The sequence below is a fragment of the Schistocerca gregaria genome, chromosome 4, assembly GCF_023897955.1.
Source record: "Schistocerca gregaria isolate iqSchGreg1 chromosome 4, iqSchGreg1.2, whole genome shotgun sequence".
In the NCBI taxonomy this organism is placed as follows: Eukaryota; Metazoa; Arthropoda; class Insecta; order Orthoptera; family Acrididae; genus Schistocerca; species Schistocerca gregaria.
Genome location: NC_064923.1, coordinates 575,476,226 through 575,498,048, shown reverse-complemented (window position 1 = coordinate 575,498,048; position 21,823 = coordinate 575,476,226). Strand labels below are relative to the sequence as shown.

The 21,823-nt window shown below is 42.3% G+C and overlaps 1 protein-coding gene across 1 annotated transcript in view; it reads right to left on the bottom strand.

Moving 5' to 3' along the window:
- The window catches only part of LOC126266725 (probable cytochrome P450 301a1, mitochondrial), a 172,134-nt gene that overhangs the window by 85,598 nt on the left and 64,713 nt on the right, over positions 1-21,823 (bottom strand). Inside the window, exon 3 of the mRNA XM_049971201.1 lies at positions 8,573-8,706. Within this exon, the coding sequence (XP_049827158.1) occupies positions 8,573-8,706 (134 nt within the window). The remainder of the gene's footprint in view (positions 1-8,572; positions 8,707-21,823) is intronic.

Below are 21,823 nucleotides of genomic sequence, written 5' to 3'. Positions count from 1 at the left end.
AAATTTTCTACATGCTTGCACGTTCAGAGACCGTGAATAGTTACAATTTAAAGAAAACAGCCCTCGGTCACTATTTTTAATGAATTAACCGGGTTTCAACACTGCTAGGAGTGTCTTCCTCAGAATGTTATAGACCATTCTTTGATTTAAATTCTGAGGAAGACACTCCCAGCAGTGTTGAAACCCGGTTAATTCGTTAAAAATAGTGACCGAGGGCTGTTTTCTTTCAATTGTAACAATGGTGTGTGCATCAATCGCTTGCCTTATCAAATCAACAAGCTTCATACTGGTTTTGGAAAGTGTGTATCTTGGCAAAACACAATTTTACTTAGACATGTTTAGCTGAGGTTTCAGCATCGCAGTTGGCTTAGATTTTCTTCACTGTTACCACAGGCTGAGGTTGTTGTGGGTTTTTATGTTTTGGATTACAGTTGTTTTCCCTTCATAGTTTGTCATGTAGTCCCAATGACATGTGATAATGCGGGCAATACATTTTGCTAATGCTGTCAGAATTTTCTGTTCCGCATTTCGTAATGCTCACTTCACGCATATTAGGTTAGGTTAGGCTCTGTGCAGCTAGCGTATCGCAGCTGACAGCACTGGCAGCAAGCATGTATTGCGCCGCATGCTCGCATGACAAACTGCGATATTAAAACTACTGTGAACCAGGAAAAGCACGGCATGTGGTAACAAGAAAGGAAGTAAAAGCTCAGTGATAATGCTGAAACTACAGTGTAACATGTCTGCGCAACAGTAAGAAACAAAAAATTGTGTTTTGCTCGAGGGAGATCCTTCTAAGCACAAAATTATTTGTAAGTAAGCACAGACAGAAGAGCTTCAACCTCAAGATGATTAAAAGATTCATTTTAGTCCTTCATTCTTCAGTGAATAGCTCAAGATAAGCTCACTGTACAAATAAGATTTTGTGTGTACTTTCCTGGACATAGTTTATGTCAAAAGAGTCTCGTTTGGCGTGTGTGTGTGCGTGGGAGGGGGGGGGGGGGAGGGTTGTGTGTGTGTGTGTGTGTGTGTGTGTGTGTGTGTGTGTGTGTGTGTGTGCTGTGTGTTCGAACATAGCTAACACACACCATTTGAACGCCCGCTGTAGCTTCAGGCACAGTTCATACACGGTTACCTTAAACTGATTCTAACGGACTGCCCTACTTCCATTTGCTTAGTACTTAGAAAGTTTGAAGCTAAGTGCCCGGAGCTCAGTTTGCTAAAGCAGTGTGACGTAATGCTCAGAGAAGAGCTAGAAGAACATCATCGCATCAAATTATTAAATTTCCCAACGCCTTATGTAAAGATCACGTTGAGTTAATTGGAATAGATATAGGCAGCTGACTGCACAGCGTTGAAGACTTGTAATTGTAAAGTCTCTGGTTCGAATCTCGTCAGTAGTGATGTTTTATTTTTACTTTTATTGTCAACTCCATATTTATTAATAAATCTAATATTAATTGAGAAACGCTGAAACATCATTTTTATGAAATGAAATCTTTTAATTTTTAATTATTAATCGTAGGAAACTGCTAGTATTCGCATAAGGTAAAATTTAGTACAAACATGAGGAATTTCAAATAGAAAATAAAAAATAATATGTTTCTATAGATATAGAACTTTTGAGGTATTAGGTTGGCGCACAAGTTCGTAGCGGTTTTGTTTTGCATGCTGGTATTTCGGCTGCTATGGATTTATTTATCGATTTTAGTTTTTTATTTGTAATTCATTGTTGCTATTGGAGTTTACACATTGTCATTTTGTCATTTAGAGAGAGTGAGTAGAGCTGGGGATGTTGGAAAATAGAGTTTCAAAAGGAGAAATCGAACATTTCTGACATATTCTTCTGTTTGAGTTCCATAGCGGGAGATAAGCCCACTGAACAGAGCACGGTAAGAAAATTGTTTTCTCGTTTTGAGAAGGATCGTTTCGACATTAGTGACTCTTCACGTTCAGGAAGACCTCCCGGGTTTGATAAAGATCATCTAAAAGCATTAATTCTCAATGGTCCACGTCAGTGTACTTGAGAAATGGCGAATGTGATGAACTGTGATGAGTCGACTATCGTGCGACATTTTCGTGCAATGAGAAAAGCCAAAAATCGGGTATAGGATACCGCATGCTCTAATCAAAATGACAAACATCAACCGGTGGCCATAAATCTCTACCCTAATCAGGAATTGGCTCATGAACAACACCGACCACACATACCCTATACCGTTGCTGGCGACGAGAAGTGGAGTCTTAACGCTTACATAAGGAAAAGAAAAGATTCGTTCAACCTCAACAAAGCAGCAACTTCCCTTACGAAGACCTGCGCACATCCACAAAAGACAACGTTACGCTTCTCGTGGTGCAACAACGACGGTGCAAGTACTTCGAATTGCTTCCTCGAGGCGTAATAAGAACAACGAACAGGAAGACTGTGTGAAGTGATGCTGCTCCATGATAACGCCCGTCCGCATTCAGCTAGACTGACAAAAAACGCTATACAGGAGTTGGGTTGGGAAGTCATTCTGCACGCACCTTGTTCACCTAATGTTGCACCCTCAGAGTTTCACCTTTGGCGCTGCCTGCCGAACAACCTTCAAGGAACTTCTTTTCGGTATGAAAATGCGCTCCGAACATGGCTTGACGAATTCTTCGCCTCAAAACCACGTGATTTCTACAGTCGTGGAATCGAAAAGTTACCTCAGCGTTGAGAAAGTGTTGTAAATGTGAAGGAGAATATATTATTGATGACTGAAATCTCTGTTATGTGTATCTGTAATGTTTATTAAACTTATAGAAAAACGCTACAAACTCCACCAACACAATAAATCAATTTTAATTTAACAATAAAGCATTTCGCGTGTCAATTAATGTTAAATTTATTTTCATACAGCTAGTGATTAACCATATATATATATATATATATATATATATATATATATATATATATATATATATATATATATGTATATATAATGTTTCGATCTTTGCTACTTAACATTTCCATTCATGAATAGAAACTGAATTTAAATGAAAGTAAAAATCATACATAACAATTGACAAGATTCGAACCAACTACACTGTCTAATAAAAAAAAGTGCGGCATAGTCAGTTGTCAAAGTAATTTCGTACACGTACACACCACTGGTGTGTATCCAATAGACCAACAATCCTCTGTGACAGATAGATCTGCCAATCGCTGCCAGAATCCATTAGTGTTGTCCGTGTTTTGTATTATTACCAGGCCTGGTAGGATATATAAGAGGCGTAAACAGCGATATATGTTGCGTGATATCTGTGAAGGACAGGCAGATTCCGCCTGCTCATGTGAGATAGCATTATCGGCACCTGACAGTATCATAACACAGCTGCGTTACATAAGAAAAATACTTTCCTGGAGATATCCTTATAGGATATTTCAACATGTATAATGGAACATTATTATTGTCCATGAACGTAGTGTATTGTTGAGCTCTGACAAGCTTATTTAGCAAGTTTTTGTGAATTTTTAATTACACTGATAAATACAGTGATAAATAATTGTTCTTGAATTAAGGAGTTGAAACAAATCAGTTATGTACAGCCTGAATCATTCATAACTTGATATTATAGCATTGCAAAACGTAACAAAGCAAGCATAATAAAGAAGGAAGGAATCAGGCTTGAAGAAAGCCCAGCTTTTGCCCTTGTCGTTTCCGTTTGGGGAACGGCTTCTCTACAAGAGAAAATGCAATGTACGTACACCTGTTAGTACAGTATTGAGACAGGGATATCACGTGGTCTTCTCACGTTCCGTTTTGGGACGGCAGGCAGACTGAACAGGGCAAAAGTAGCTGGCTAGCAGATACTTTGAAAAGACGTGTTTAGTGGTGCGTTTCGCAGGTTGTTACTATGTATTCTAACATCTCTACAAAATATTGAAAGAAGATGTTTAATTATTAACAGTGGTTGCAAGAATTACCACGCTTAATTATGGGTTTGCTGAGGCTGCACAGCTTGACGTCAGGTATGCTGAGTGTGGGCTCCCTTTGTGACGCCATTGTCATCTTGTTTTAGCCAGAGATGCGAAGAATTTGCAGAAGTGCCATCATCACCACATAATGAACTGTACTGCTTATATTAAGTCCAGCTACAACTACACAGTTGTCATGAATGTGCAGAGAACCAGACTTAAATTCAGTTCGTTCTATGAACAAAAATGTTTTTGTTAAATATATTGTCATTTACATCTACATCTAAGTGATTACTCTGTTATCCACAATGAAGTGCCTGGCAGAGGGTTCAGTGAACCACCTTCAACCTGTCTCTCTCCCGTTCCACACTCAAACGGTGTGTGGGAAAAACGAGCACTTAATTTTTTCTGTGCGAACCCTGATTTCTCTTTTTTCATCGTGATGATCATTTGTCCCTACGTAGGTGAGTGCCAACAGAACGTTTTCGCTATCGGAGGAGAAAACTGAAATGTTCATCAGAAGACCCCATCACAACAAAAAACGCCTTTGTTTTAATGATTGCCACTCGGTTTCACGTATCATCTCTGTGGCACGATCTCCTCTATTTCGCGATGATACAAAACGATCTGCCATTCTTCGTACTTTTTCGATGTCATCCTTCAGTCTCAACTGATGCCGATCCCACACCGCACAGCAATACTCCAGAATAGGGCGGACAAGCGTGGTGTAAGGAGTCTCTTCAGTAGACCTGTTACCTTCCAAGTGTTCTGCCAATGAATCGTAGTATTTTGTTTGCTGTACTCACAACAATATCTACGTGATTGTTCCAGTTTAAGTTACTTGTAATTGTAACCCCTAAGTATTTAGTTGAATTTACAGCCTTAAGGTTTGTGTGACTTACCGCATGATCGAAATTTAGCGCATTTCTTTTAGTACTCATGTGAATAACTTCACACTTTCCATTATTCAGGATCGATTGCCACTTTTCGCACCTTACAGATATTTTATCTAAATCATTTAACAATTCGTTTTGGTCATCTGATGTCTTTACAAGACGGTAAATGACAGCATCATCTGCAAACAGTCTAAGACGGCTACTCAGTTTGTCTCCTATGTCGTTAATATAGATCAGGAACAATAGAGGGCGTATAACATTTCCTTGGGGAACGCCGAATATTACTTCTGTTTTACTCGATGACTTTCCGTCTATTACTACGAACTGTAACCTTTCTGACAGGAAATCACGGATCCAGTCGCACAACCGAGGCGATATTCCATATGCACACAGTTTTATTAGAAGACACTTGTGTGTCGAAAGCCTTATGGAAATCTAAAAAATATGAGTATAAAGAGCTAGTTGTGTTTCGCAAGAACGATATTTTCTGAATCCGTGCTGACTGTGTGTCAATAAATTGTTTTCTTCTAGGTAATTCATAATGTTCGAACACAGTATATGTTCCAATACCATACTGCAAATCGACGTTAGTGATATGGACCTGTAATTGAACGGTTTACTCCTACTTCCCTTTTTGGGTAGTGGTGTGACTTGAGCAAATTTTCCAGTCTTTAGGTACGGATATTTCTTTGAGCGAGTGGTTGTACATAATTTGCAAAATATGGAGCTATTTTATCAGCATACTCTGAGCAGAACCTGATTGGTGTACAATCTGCACCGGAAGCCTTGCCTTTATTAACTGATTTAAACTGCTTTGTTACGCCGAGGATATCTGCTTCTATGTTTCTCATCTTGGCAGTTGTTCTTTATTGGAATTCAGGAATATTTACTTCGTCTTCATTGGTGAAGGAGTTTCAGAAAACGGTGTTTAATAACTCTGCCTTAGTGGCACTGTCATCAGTGACTTCACCGTTGTTATAGAGCAGTGAAGGTATTGATTGCGTCTTTGCACTGGTGTGCTTTATGTATGACCAGAATCTCTTTGGGTTTTCTGACAGATTCTGAGACAGAGTTTCGTTGTGGAAATTATTATAAGTATCTCGCACTGAAGTACGCGCTATCTTTCGGACTTCTGCAAAACTTTGCCAGTCTCGAAGAGATTTTGCGTTCTTTTAAATTCGTCATGCTTTTTTTGGTTGCTTCTGCAACAGCGAATTGACCTGTTTTGAGTGCCATGGTGGATCAGTGCCAAAACTAACTAATTTATGTGGTATGTATCGCTCAATTGCCGTTGATAATATCTCTTTGAAATCATTCCACATCTTTTCTACGCCAACATGAACTGAACGGAAGGAGTGGAGACTGTCTCTTGAAAAAGCATTAAGAGCATTTTTATGGGCTTTTTTTAAATAGATGTACTTTGTGGTCCTTTTTGATGGTTGTGGGTGCTACAGTATTCAGTCTAGCAGTAACTGCCTTGTGGCGCTCATCCCTGTATCCATCATGATACTCCCTATTTGTCCAGGATTATTTGTTGCTAAGAACTCAAGAATGCTTTCGCAACCATTTACATTTCTATTGGGATCATGAACTAATTGTTTAAAATAGTTTCCTGAGAAAGCATTCAGTACAATTTCGGACGACGTTTTATGCCCACCTCCAGCTTTAAATGTATACAGGGTGGTTCATTGATCGTGACAGGGACAAGTATCTCACGAAATAAGCGTCAAATGAAAAAACTACAAAGAACGAAACTCGTCTAGCTTGAAGGGGGAAACCAGATGGCGCTATGGTTGTCCCACTAGACTAGAAGATTACTGCAAATTAATATGCAATCGAACTTATGGTCTTTACATAGAACGCCTGCAGGTTCTGTGTAGTCTGTCTAATAACACCTTATTTTATTCTCTGGAAAGCTTCTTGGAATATGTGAAAAATACAGACACGAACATTTTTGCGTAATACTTCAAGTAGTAAATCCTCTCCCGTGTGTTCTCAACATAATCCGCACAAGTGGCTTGTTGTAATTCATTTGCGTCCGTGCTGCACAACATTTTTATTCTCTATGTCTACTCATAGGTACCTCCTGGTATGTATCTGCTGTACGTCTGTCGTATGCACTTTCTCTACATCTCTGATACAAGGGTCATTCCAAAAGTCATGGTAACTATGGTATATCGTGCGAACATGTGGCATCACCGGAATCGTAGTAAATAAATTCGAAAGCTCGCGGCAAACTGTATCGAAATCAACCGATAGTCTGCGACCGCGTGCAAGGACGGCTCTATACCACCTCCTGAAACCTTAAGTGTCAGCTGGGTCATGTTAGGATGCGTACGTGAAAATTCCCTTCCTCGCTGGCAGGAATGCTACTCACTGTCATGTGGAACTACGAGCAGCTGTGGATGATGGGGCATTACCCAAGAAGGTAGTGCTCATTCTGGCGTATGGCAGCCAAGTTACTCAGTCACCTTGAGCCGGAGTGTCGCCTGTTAGGGACGGCCCCACTGTCAGAGCCAAATACTACCGCAACTTCTTGCTGTGCCATCGACGAAAACGATCGCCACTGTTGGATAATGCCATCTTACCCCATAATAATGCTACAACACTTGCAGGAGTCATCAACAGCTGTGTACAACGGTGGGGGTGGGAAATCTTCCACAATCTTCCCTAGCCACCAGACCTTAGTACCATTGTGTGGGAGGCCCTTTGTAAACGGAGTAGGTATCCTCACGTCATTTCCGCGGCAAGTGGCACACACCGACGGTACTGCCGATGACATTCAACGTCTTCCCCATCATTGGCAACACTGTTTGAATCCACTAGCAGACAATTTGGAAGGACAGTAGTTTATTTCGATAATATCATGAAAAGGAAAGTTGCTACTCACCACATAGTGGAGATGCTGAGTCGTAGATAGACACAACAAAAAGACTGTCACAATATACACATTCGGTCAACAAGGCCTTTGTCGAAAATAGACGATCGACACACACACAGACACGAAAAATGTTCAATGTTCAAATGAGTGTGAATTCCTAAGGCACCAAACTGCTTAGGTCACCGGCCCTAGACTTACACACTACTTAAACTAACTTACGCTAAGAACAACACACACCCCTGTCTGAGGGAGGACTCGAACCTCAGACGGGAAGGGGCGCGCAGTCCGTGACGTGACACCTGAAACCAGGCGGCCACTCCGCGCGGCACTCACTCACACACACACACACACACACACACACACACACACACACGCACACACAACCGCGCGCGCGCAAACGCAACTTACACATCCATGACTGCAGTCACGTGCGTAAGTTGCAGTTTGTGTGTGTCCGTCGTCTATTTTCGACAGAGGCCCTGGCGGCCGAATGTTTATATTGTGACAGTCCTTTTGTTGTGCCTATCTGTGACTCAGCATCTCCGCTATATGGTGAGTAGCAACTTTTCATAACATTGTTGCATTCCATCCTGAATTTTTTTTTTTTTGATTCATTTTTGTTCCATTTATATTCGCGCTTCATAAATTAACACAGGGTTCCTACGCGTGTGTTTCGTTTCAATCTTCGCCGTGACCTCCTGTACTGCAACCCTATTTTGTGTTTGCATACATACTGCATTACCGGTTCAGTACACATAGTGGAATTCCCATGTTCTCTCATTATCGCAAGACATACCATACTTGCCATAGGTTATAGAATGACTTTGGTATGTACCTTCTCTGTGTACGTACCTTCTCTACGTCGTTGGCGCTGAAGCAGAAGACCATCGGCGGCTTCCCCGGGAGGCCCACCAGCTTGGCGATGTCTCCGTACTGTTGGCGCATCTGGAACATCATCTCGGCCATGTCTGCCGTCTTGTAGTCTCCTGCAAGTAAACCAAATCAGAAAGCTAAGTTTTTTAGTATACTTTAAAATTCAGACTGGGTAATCAGATTCGACAGTTAGCAACATATATGAAGAGAGTCTTCTAAAACGTAAAATCATTTTCATTTTGTGGACGATTAAAAAGATCAAAACAAAATTGTTGGAAATAGTAGTACACAGTGTGGCACATAACCTTGTTGTGGGATTATTACTATGAACCACTGTACACTATTAAACGAGACACTGAAGCCATTGAGAGAACTTTTACTGGATGGCGCTCGAAACTCTTGAGCTAACAAATAAAGTGATATAATGCTTTCTCTGTTGTCATCGAAGTAATTCTGAAGATGCGATTCGAATGCGGTGACCGTTGCGACACAAGCCGCGCAGCATTAACCGTGCGTCTGTCCAAGTGAACGCTTATAATGTTTCTGAATGCAGTCTTTTCAAATAGCGCGTCTGCAGTCTTGCGCCTCTTTTTAGTGTCTCTGCGGTCGCGCAACTCGCGCCACTGCAAAGGGCGGTATTCAGTTACACTGCAAGAGTTCAACTGGGTAGGTGCACGGTTGCTGCTGCGTGGCTTGTGTCATCATTAGCCGCCGCAACGGAATCGATGTTAGGACCTGTGCTAAAATTGAGAGGCAACGAAGGCAGGAATCGTTGTCGCAGTGTAAACACAGGTGTAGTTTTCTTCCTGCATCTAAAGGCTTCCATAACCCTCTTGCAGAAGCCATTTATGCAAGTTATTTGATGTGGTAAACCCCACAGCATGTCTACTTCTGTAAGTTCCCTCTAATTGCTAAAGTAACTTCGGAAAGTTAGTGGAAACAGTTTCTTGCATCTTGCTGCGAGTACTCGCCGCACATGCCAATTGCTGGAAGTTTTTGTCAAACTTGCGGAAGTTAATCCCGGTACGATAAAGTCAGTGTGGAGAAGGAGAATGCCACAAAGACAGATGAACCAAAACAAACGTGCCGTGGGCTCCCATACGTATGTACTTTACCACCGTCATCCAAGGAAGTGCGAAAAATTAACCAATTACTTTGTTTCAGTACGTTCAAATGGCTTTGAGCACCATGGGACTTAACAGCTGAGGTCATCAGTCCCCTAGAACTTAGAACTACTTAAACGTAACTAACCTAAGGACATTACACACATCCATGCCCGAGACAGGATCCGAACTTGCGACCGTAGCGGTCGCGCGGTTCCAGACTGTAGCGCCTAGAACCGCTCGGCCACCTTGGCCGGCTGTTTCACTAGTATGGAAAGTATTTTCCAGTAGAGAGTCTTTAAATTTTGTCTGATATTTAATCTTAGCATAAACATAAATGCATTATGTTTTAGGAAGTAATATTTGCAAAAATCGAAGAGAAATTAAAAGGTAATTTCTTGGTGAACTAGGCACAAATTGTAATTCATTTGTTCTGCTTCAACCGTTATCGTATTACATTTGTAAGAAAATTATTACATACTGTTTGCAAAAGTCGAAAAATAATTGATAGGTGATTTCTTGGTAATTGCAGCATTTTTGTGTCCTGGTTTCGAGTATTTTATTATGCAACAGATAAGAATTTTTTTTAATTGCACACGACATTCTCATGACGTCTTTAATCTGAGCGAGGTCCACTGATTTTAATTCATTAAGTAGTGTTGCTTTATCCAAATATTTCTTTTCTCCTTAAATTTTTGATTTTTGTCACGATTTTTCTTCAGCAATGCTAATGCAACAACAATGGCGGCTGCCGTGGTTCTTAGTACGAGACAGAAAAACATCCATTAGCTGATCTCACGAGACCGAGGGAGGTGGCGCAGTGGCTAGCACACTGGGCTCGCATTCGGGGGGACGACGGTTCAATCCCGCGTCCGGCCATCCTGATTTAGGTTTTCCTTTATTTCCCTACATATCCCCAGGCAAATGCCGGGATGGTTCCCTTGAAAGGGCACGGCCGACTTCCTTCCCCATCCTTCCATAATCCGATGAGACCGATTACCTCGCTGTCTGGTCTCCTCCCTCACAACAACCAATAACCGATCTCACGACGCGTCTCTGGTGGAAACACTTATGCAAGTACCTGCTGCAAGTTGCTGAAATTAGCTTGCCCAAGTGACTTGCAGAAGTAAACTTGCACAAGTTTCTGTTCTAATGTGAGCACCTCAGCAAGTGCTTTGCAGGACTTAAAGGCGGAAGTTACTTGATAATAGACACGTGTGTTAATGATGGGGTATCCTGTCATTAAAAGAAAGTCGTGTGACTAGGGCCACCCTTCGGGTAAACTGTTCGCCGGGTGCAAGTCTTTCGATTTGACGCCACTTCGGCGACCTGCGCGTCGATGATTATGAAATGAAGATGATTGGGACAATCAATACCCAGTCCCGGAGCGGAGAATATCTCCGTCCCAGCCGGGAATCGAACCCGAGCCAGGATTGATACTCTGTCGCGCTGACCACGTTTTTTTTTTTTTTATCCTTGTGTATGGTCATTGCGGACGTCACATGACATCCGTTCAAGTGCGTTGTTGATCCTTTCACTAAGTTTTTTATAACAGAGGCCACTCAGCTCTCTGATCGAACACACTGAGCTACCGTGCCGGTTAAAATCTCATTTTGGTCGCTTTTGTTCGTTGCATCTGCTCTGGGCGGACGTCGTAAGACATTCGTTTAAGTTCGTTGTTGATCGATTAACTCAGTTTTTTTGTTACAGAGGGCAGCTAACCCTCTGACCGAACAAGATGAGCTACCATGCCGGCAGCGACCACTCGGCTACCGGGGGCGGACTGCAGCCTGTCATAAGAGCACGGGTTGGCGTTATTTTGCACCACAGCTTTAACAGGATCAGAATAAGGAAGTAATTGTCGTCTAGTTGTTTGCAGGGCTGCTACCATAGCAAAAGACATTCAAAGAACGCTCTTGGTCGCACCTATGTTCCGTCGATTGTTGTCAAATTTCTCCTGCTACGAGTACTATATTCAGCTGCAGACGATGCTGGCGGTCAGTAACCTAAACATTTGTGATCGGTTTCGTCGTGTGATTTGTTTCTCTGCGCTGCGAGTTCATTTTGTGCTACAGGATATATGAAGCTTGCACTGTGGTTGCTAAACGAAAAGTTCAGCGATCTGCTCTTTTCTTGTGTGGTCACACACGTGAGTCTGTGTGCTCGGTGGGGGAATATTTCAAGAAGAAGAGAGACAATGGTGCCACTTTATATTGGCTCTAATGAAGGTAGTCGAAACAACAATACTGTGTAGACGTGGAAGGGACTGGTTCGTCTAAGCTACGGACATCCGATAAAAAGAGGGGAACAGAAGAACAAGTAACAAACTGTGACTCATGACTTCAAGATGCTGTTCGACGCACACGAATGGATATTACGAGAGAAAAGAACATCCAACTATAAAAAAGAAACGTGCGTTACCCTTCGCTAGGGAGCAAGACTTCTTTAATGGTGTCACAGCCGACAGTTTTCGGTACAAAGAAATTAAATGAACTGAAAATTATGATGGAGGACGGTTATATCGTAGCGTGACGTTGTCGAGCTTGTTAAAGTTCCGTCTGAAGACGGTGCGCAGCTCGGCGAAACCTGGATAAACGACAGTCAACGCGCAACAAACGGTAATCAATCCGTGAGAAAAGACTGGACAAATATTATTGTATATGCAAGTTCTATTGTTCCCGTTGAAAAAGACACAAGCATTTTTATCGTCTAGCATTCTGTAACTTGGTACGGTTTCGTACCCAGCTGTCTCCTCGTTTACAAATCGAGAACAACAGGCGACTGCCACGAGGAGATGAATTATGACAGTTTTCTGAAATGGTTCAAGGAGCAAATATTGGGGAACTTAAATTCGGCTTCCGTCACTGTAATGGATAATGCCCCATTCAGTTATTAAAGACAAACCTTCGACGACAGCAACGAAAAAAGCCGACATTGCTGAATGGCTAAAACGTCACAGCGTGGACGTTCAGGAGCAGTCATGTAAGGTGTATCTCATGGAACCAGGAAAAAAAGGTCACAGTTCCAAAATACGTTGTTGACAAGGTGGCTATAGCATATGGCCACAGAGTTCTTAGGCGTCCACCATACCACTCCCACTTCAACGTCATCGAAATGATTTGGGCTCAGATCAAACATTACGTGGCAACATACAACAAAAGTTTCACTGTGGCAGAAATTCAGAAACTGTTAGAGGAAGCAGCGGTGCAAATAACGCCAGAGTAGGGGAGTGATATTCCCAGAATGAAATTTTCACTCTGAAGCGGGGTGTGCGCTAAATGAAACTTCCTAGCAGATTGAAACTATGTGCCAGGCCGAGACTCGAACTCGGAACTGTTGCCTTTCACGGGCAAGTGCTCTACCGACAGAGATACCCGAGCACAGCACGCAACCCGTCCTCACGGTCTAACTTCCGCCAGTACCTCGTCTCCTACCTTCCATTCTGAGTATTGTACAGGATAGTGCACTTCCTGCTGCTTTGGTTGAGACTTACAGATAACAGAAACATGGTATCATTTTATACATAGAAACGTGTTGGTTAAGTGACAGGGATATTACGATCCTGAAATGAAATATCCTTCTGCTCTCAATTTTAAATAAAATTTCTATACCTTATCTACATTTCATCAGTGCAATGTGTGAGCTAAAATCAACAATACCCAAAGTTTAAGCAATGCGTTTGTGCCTCTACAGTTTAAAATTTCGTGAGTGTTTCCTTTAATTTGATGAGCAACAATAACGATGGCATATAACAAAAAACAAATTCAGTTCTTTATCGAATGAAGATCACCTCCACCCCCTCTCTCTGTCCATCTCCTTCTCCTCTCTCTGTGTCCATCTCCTCCCCCTGTCTTTCCATGTATTCCTCCACCCTCTCCCTTCATCCATCTCCTCATCCTTCATCTTTCTGTCCATCTACTTCTCCCTCTGTCTCTGCCCATCTCTTTCTGCTCCCTCTCTGTCAACATCCTCTTGCCCCTCTCTCTAAGTAAATTTTCCTCCTCCCCACTCTCTCAATACATCTCTTCCTCCCCCTCTTTCTGTCCCTGCCCTCCTTTCCCCATCCCTCTCACCACTCCCTCCTTCCTCCTCTTTCCATATCCATTCCCTCCAGCAATCTCTACATTCATCTCTCCCTCTTCCCATATCCACCTTCCACCAGCTATATCCATCTACATGTGTTGGTCCTAAAAAAGTAGACTTATACTACTCCAACACACCACATGTGACATGCAGGGCAGCATATATGTCAGGGGCTTGAAAACCATTACTTCCCCTGATATGGAGGCTGCCCTGCAAACCATCCTAATATGGCAGGCTGATACTACACAAACATACCATTTCTGTCTTGCATGGCAGCCTATAAGATAGGATCTGGAAAACTGTATCTTGCCCTTGAGAAGCTGCCCTGTAAACGGGTCGCCATGATAGACTGGTACTAGCCCCATACAGCAAGTTTGTCAAGCAGGGCAGTCAGTGTGGCAGAGGATGAAAAAACAATTTTGCTCTATCTCAGCTCTTTTGGGTCCTAGGTTACGAGCCCCCAATTCTGATAGTTGAGACATTTGCTGTTTGCATGCCAAATTTTGGTGAACTCTATCCAGGTATTTAGGAGGAGATGCTGGACGAGTTGCCTTATTCGTGAACTATTCTTTTCCCTGTGACTTTGTAACACAGATAGATAATGCACACATCTCTTGCTCCATCTCCTCCTTCTCCCTCTCTGCCTATCTATTGTCCATCTCCTTTTTCCACCTCTCAGCCTCTCTCCTCTGCCCTACATTCTTCCAGTCCATCTCCTTCTCTCCCTCCTCTGTCCATCTTGTACTCCCCGTCTGTCGATCTCCTCCACACCCTCTCTCTCTGACCATCTGCTACTCTCCCTTCATATCTCCTCTTGCTCCACTGTCCCAACCTATCCCCTCCTGGTCACCTCTCTTGTTTTCCATCCACTCCTGTCCCCTCTCTTGTTTTCCATTCACTCTTGTCCCCTCTCTCTCTCCACACCATCATCCATTGATCTTAACCTCTCCCAGGCATCCTCATCCTCATGTGTAGCCCCTGAGAAAGAAGTTGATGAAACAGGCTGGTACTAGTCCCACAATATGCCTCTTGTGCAGCACAGCCTTTTTGTCCCATGCTGTGTAGGCCAAGATGCAAAGCAGGTCAACGAACCATGGAAATACTATTTCAACGATGACATGCCTGTTGCAAGGGGCAGCCTATGTATCAAACGTTAGGCAAAGATCCCTAACCCCTGACATGTAGGCTACCCTGCAGAGCGTGACAGTTAAACATTATTCCCACACACCACACTTGTCGTGCAGGTCAACTGACGAAGCTGGAGCTCAAAAACCCGCATGTTTGTATCACCATACATATTAGAGTTAGAACTTTATATAACCTCCTATGTTAGTCCTCTTGGGCCAAGGAGTTTGTGTGCCATATTTGGTCCACTGCAGTACAGGACATGCAAGGAGTTGCCAGACATACATACAAAATATGGCATATATTTGTCTATCTCTTTATGGGTTCCAAGTCTCTCTCTTTACATTGATCACTACCCTCATCCCTAACTTTTGTGTTATTTGGAGAACTCCTCTGGAGCATAAAAAACTCGTTTTAAAAATGTCTTGTAGCATTTGAGTTTAGCTGGCCTAGGACGTGTTTATGCACATGTTGTACGACCTGCAAAAGCATCATCTGTCTGGCCACCTCTGATGCTACTCATCTGCATCTAGATCTCTTCACACAACCTTTTGATAGTTCATAGCTAGTTTCCTCTTCCCCTGTTACATGCATGAATAGTACATGTTGATGAGTGCCTGTAAATCACTGGACGAGCTCTAATTTCCCTGAGTTTCCAACTGTGGCCATTTAACGGGGTGATAATGCGAGAAAGAGATATCTAGCTAGACTTTTCTCGGCATATAAGCTCTCATACTTTCAATACAGGGCGTCCAAGGAGGAATTGTCATAATTCAGGCATACATTAGAAATGATCATTCAAAATAAAAAGCATGGGCACTAAAGTGCATGCCTTAAGAGGTATAGGTTCATCTTCGCTACTATGAAACACACCTCTTCGTTTGAAAAAGTTCTCATGGTTCATAAGGTATATTGCCCAAGTTTATTGGACTTTTTTGCTTCTGGTGGTCGTTCCTGACATATTACTGAATACTGACAATTTCACTTGGAAGATCCTACGTTATTGTGTCTGTCATTGGAGCTTCATGAGCACCTACATAGTGGTCTAAAAATCACAAATGAACTAGGTCTTTCCTATTTTCTGTATAAATCCTCCTTCTAAGGGTCCCAAGAAAGGCTTTAACAGGTGTTTTGTAAACCACCTCTTTAGTTGATCAATTACATTTCTATAGTATTCCTCTAAGGTTTCTCAGTCAGTTCTGGTGTCGAGTAAACCACTGATAATGTCATCATAATGATCTTGACTGTTGACCCTGACGAAAACTTCCTTAATTTGAATCTTATGTAATTGGGGTCTTATGTAACTGTGCTCTCATCCTTGAGCCCCTCCATCTTTTCCCCTTCTGTTCAGTTATCTGGTGTGTGTTGTGCTTTTTTGGCAAATAGGAAGAGTGCTTGAGGGCTCCGCTGTCCACACTATCATTATGCGAGCAGTGCCAGCGCCCGTCGCCCACCAGCATTACCGGCAGTAGCAGCAAGTAGTGTAGATCCCCACTGTTGCAAAAAAGACATTTTGAGCAGCAACAGGCAGCCAGTAATTATTTTCAAATATAACTATTTGTTAACTATTGATATTGGCATGCGGGTAGAATATATTTTGCTATTATAATTGTTTATAATCGATTTCAGTACCCAACTGCAATCAGATATTGATATCATTGCTTTTATGATTGTTTGTAATTGTTTTTCAGCACCAAATCCCAGTTTTGATAAATTTCTTCCAGCAGCACAGTGTAAGAGCGAGCTACATTGCCTGATAAACAGCTTATGTTGAGAAGGCTACGGCTCCACTGGCGAGCTAACTCTTGCACCACCTTACAGCGGTGTATGCATGTAGTCGACGGAATTAATTAATATATCAGTATGTTCGTCCACGTGTCATGATGCAATTAATGTGGTGTGTATATTTATAGCAGCAGTTCCAAGATGCAGTGATGTGTGGAATGGGTAGTTGAAAAAATAATTAGTAGTGTGTAGTGAGCTAACCGATTAATAACACAATGTGAGTGCAGCAATAGCAGCATTATTATTATCTGGTGTTCTCCACCGCAATTGTGTCAGGTTGCAGACTGTCTGTATGACTGCCTGTTCAACAATAGTTGTAAGGTGTCAGACAAATCCAACACCTTCCATGAAAACCCTGACATGATAGAAAATCCGGCAGTATGTCACATAGCTTCGAATAAATCCTGACATTAAATTAACCAAAGTAATACGATCAAAGAGTGAGCAAATGGAATACCACAGACTAACACAAGAACGCCTAAATGCATGTCATACCTTCCCACCGTGAAACAGACGCAGTTCTGAGGGGAGAAATGAGAACAGAAGCCAAGAGCAGAGCCATGTGTGCTAGAAGGCCCAACATAAAGGACACCCACATCGTCTTCCGATCACCAAGAACAGCCCCCAGCCCATGTTAAAAGATAGAGCCCTCCAGAAGAACAGTGTAGATCTTACGATAACACTAAAAGGGCTACACCAGCTGCAAGTTTTAGTGTGTGACTATACTCATCTCTGTTACATAGCAAACATTAAAAACATAGCCCCACCACGAAAAGTGTAACGTTTCTCATTGGATATACAGAATTTTTGTAGGTGGAGCTTCAGGTTAACATTGAGACCCTGATTGGTCAGTTGAAAACACAGCCAGATGCCTTCTTCTTAAACCAACTTCGGTAAATTGTAGTACAGAGAAGTTGGAGAGAGTGGCTACCGAGACGGCGAGGTGTGTAGAGCTGCGCCGCCCACTGACCCTGACGCTGCCTAACCACCGACAAGGTAATCAACACACGCGATACTGCATAGGTGCGCACAAAGCTTCACTCAGAGCTGCAGAAGTCTTGTCTGTTACATCCCCTTTTTACGTAATACTAGTGTCGATCGTCAATTAAACTTCGTGGTATTCACGTTTGCTACTGGAAATTAAAATCTGAAACGCGTTGATTTTTCTGTTACATAATTATTGAGAAGCCACATCAGCCACTGTAATTTACGACAAGTTAAACAAGTAATTAAAGATAATTGAGGGTCACTGTAGACCATTTTGATAGTTTTCTCTTTTATGAAACTTAGTTTAAACCTAGATTATATATGTGATTTGGCACAGGTCATACTTCGATCCATTATAGAACTTGGAGACCCATTCAGGGAATATTCGTTGACAGTTTTGTTGAACGCAGTTGGTTTTTATCATCCTGTATTAAAATATGTCCTTTTTTTAATAGTGCAATTTATAAACAATGTTTTGTGAGGAGAATAAAAATTCCAATGATAAACCTAACTGCTTTTCCGACGCTATTTTACCAGCTAACTAAAAGTAGGAAAGCCTTGAACCTCTTCCACTAAATTTAATTAGTATTAAGATTCTTTTACAGTAAGTGGAGTGGAGCTGACGCTGGAATCATTAAGTATTTGATTATATCATCGCTAGTCTCACTGAACTCTTCTGAACTCTACATGTCATGTGTGGTCTGGCGTCTCCTTACCAGTAACAGGTCCCAGGTTCAAACTAGTCAGTTCCATAATAAACATGCTCAGAGCGTCGTTGCGCGAAAGTGGTAGGGAGACACGACTTAGAACAGACAGTCACCACGTACAGTGTTAGATAGTGCAGCAGCAGCCACGAATTAATGAGTGCTATCGTCTGGAGAGATGCGGTCATTGCTATAATCGCCTGATACATACTCCTCCATTCCAAGGTGGAATGTTTCACCAGTACTGCAATAGACAAGAAGTACAGCATCACAAAACAATATGATCAAAGCACCAAAGACGCACTAGCTACGTGCTCCGTGGATTATTGGTGTGTATCGTCATGATAGCGAGTCACAAAAACATCTGCAAAGACCGCCTCTGCTGTACCCAGTGTCACATCGTAGCATGACTGTGTATTCTGCTGCAGTCTTCGGCGCACAACCGTCTCTCCCTGCCGTAGAACAGGGTCGAAAATGCACTTTATTTACTTAAAAAGTACGCGTGTCGCAGTCCACGCGTCCACACGTGACCGGCAGGCGATCTAGCTGGACAAAGATTGGTATCACACAGGTACAGTCTGTGCACCAATAAGCAATGAACGGCAGCCGCATTAAAACACTGCTAATATATTATCACAAGTAATCCCTGTTTCTCAAGGATGCTTCCACGAAATGGATCGGTAATAATAAATTAACGCCTCTAACATTATCTTCCCATACAGTGAAGTACTTGAATAATGAAGCCGTCTCCCGAGATGTATCAGAGCATATGCATAGGTCATCCTGATTTGGAAATCCATTTTGCTTATCACAGTAAATATGTTCCTTTTTGACCAGCAGTTCAATCTGTGATTTGTAATCACCAACCACAGAAGCTTCTTGTTGACCGTCCCGCGATCCTGTGGTGAATAAATGACACATCTTTCATTAATCCGCAAGGGCCTCAGCCAGGCGAGTAAATAGTCTTTTGGGGTTTTATAAGCCACTTCTGTCGTGCATAACATAGTACATTCGTGCAAGTGAATCTGAATCCAGAATATGCATCTTAGAAATCACACTACACCAGTAATAAAACAACGCGAGGTAAGTGGACATAGCACACGTCAGCAAGTTATTTTCCTTCCTATATCCCCACGTATTGCAGAAGGAGTCTAGCAAGCGAATGGCTGTCTACCAGTTTACATTCCAATAGAACTTTACACCTCGAAACAGAATGGACCCTGTGTTTGACCCTGTCCAAGACTGTGTAAATGTATTAGACACCGACAAGCAGTGTTTCATACGTATGGAAAAGCTGCTGAGCGTTAGTAGCTCTTCAGAGTGCTGCCATATTGGTTCTTTAGAATATAAAGGGGGCTCGAAGCCACAACCGATCAGTCTTCTGTGATAGTGGAAAGTGTAAACACGGATTCCTCCTAAGTGCTGAACATCCCTCAGCTATTAGGGAGGAGGACAAGACCAACGTCCGCAGCTCGTGGTCGTGCGGTAGCGTTCTCGCTTCCCGCGCCTGGGTTCACGGGTTCGATTCCCGGCGGGGTCAGGGATTTTCTCTGCCTCGTAATGACTGGGTGTTGTGTGATGTCCTTAGATTAGTTAGGTTTAAGCAGTTCTAAGTGCTAGGGGACTGATGACCATAGATGTTAAGTCCCATAGTGCTCAGAGCTATTTGAACCATTTTGACAAGACCAACGGATGAACGCTTTGGTTTGTGATTATTACTGGAGAAACTGGACAATGTTGTTACTAATATTTACAACGTCAATTACATCGAAAATGGTATACTCCTTAACGAGAAGAGAGTAAACGTGCTGACGCCCACTCCAGAACCGTATTGCGATAATATAATGCGTGTTAAAATTTGTGGTCAAGTTGATAGTCAGGAGCAATTAGAATAGGCATGGTCAGTAATGTTAAAGAAGGATATATGTCAGTCATTTAAGTGTCAAGATAAAGCTACCGTTTCTAGGTGAACGAAAATGTGACAGCAGGAGGAAGATTGTAAAATATAGTAAAGGAAGCACTGGATAACATTTTGGAGAAATACAGAAATCCTCTGGCTATACCATATAAAATAGAATTAGCTGACATTAAAGAGAAGATCAGGTATCAAACAACAGGGAAGAAGACTGCCAAGGAAACAGCAATGTGATTGTGGACAACGAATAGACTGTTGGAATCTACTGTTTAATATGGTTGAGTTCCGGTCTGTTCAAAAAAAATTATCTGGAATTTCTTCCACAAAATATTTCTACACTTACGTGTTACTTAATGTGCACGAACTCCTTCGAAGCACTCTCCTACAGAATCGATACATACTCCAAACGCCGTTTTCACTTCCGGAAGCAATCTTGCTACGCCTCATACTGGATCACGAGAAGCGTCGTCTGCGGATTTTTATTTTATCTCGTCTGTCGTTGCAAATCTACATCCTTTCGAGGGATTTTCAACATTGTAAATAAAAAACAAGTCCTCCTGCCCTAGTTCTGGACACTACTGGGTGGGAGGCAGCACAATGATTTCGTTCTTTCTGCAATAGTCACGCACCAACAGGGATGTATGTGCGGGTCCGTTACCGTGATGCAAGAGCCATGAATTATCTCCACATATTTCAGACCGTTTCGTTCTCACATGATCCAACTGAAATGTTACACTCTTCTGCAATCACTCGAACAGTCAGTCTTCGACTGGCAGTCACAATTTCGTTGACCTTCCTGACATGAAAGTCGTCGGTTGACTTCGCGGGGTGTCCTGAACGAGGGTCACCTTTAACTTCCGTCCAACCATTTTTAAACAGTGTGAACCATTCGTAACTCCGAGTACGGCTTAAATACTCATCAAAGTAGGCTTCCTGGATCATATGGTGTCTCTCTGTAGAGATTTTAGCTTCAGTATCAGGCAAAATTTAATGCAGACTCGTTGCTCCCGTAACTCTGCCGTCTAGAAATTCGCAAACCGTGCGACACAACGCGTTCCTCAATACAGCACTGAACAATAACTAACAGACATACAACAATGTAACATCTGCCAGTTACACATTAAACACATGCGTGAGCAGGGATGTCAATCGCATTTCGCTCCAGCACACCATTAGCGCGAAATTACGAACGTTCCGGAATTGTTTGAACAGACTACGTATAACAAATTTATATGTCGAGTCACAAGACCAGGAATAAACGAAGTCATTAGAAACCACCTTATAGCTTTTATAACGCTTTCAGACACGTAACAAAAACAAGCTTTTAGATCATCCTTGGCTAAAGAATGTGAAATTACCAGGTTGGAGACTAGAATATATGGCTACAGAATGGAACATGTGTTTGACCCTCTGCGAGACCATTTAAGTGAGTTAGACACAAACAAACAGTACTTAAAGTGCACTCCTCTCTACTCTGTGCCAATTGCTTCCGTGTGGTGTCAGTTAAGGAATGCATTTCAGAACAGCT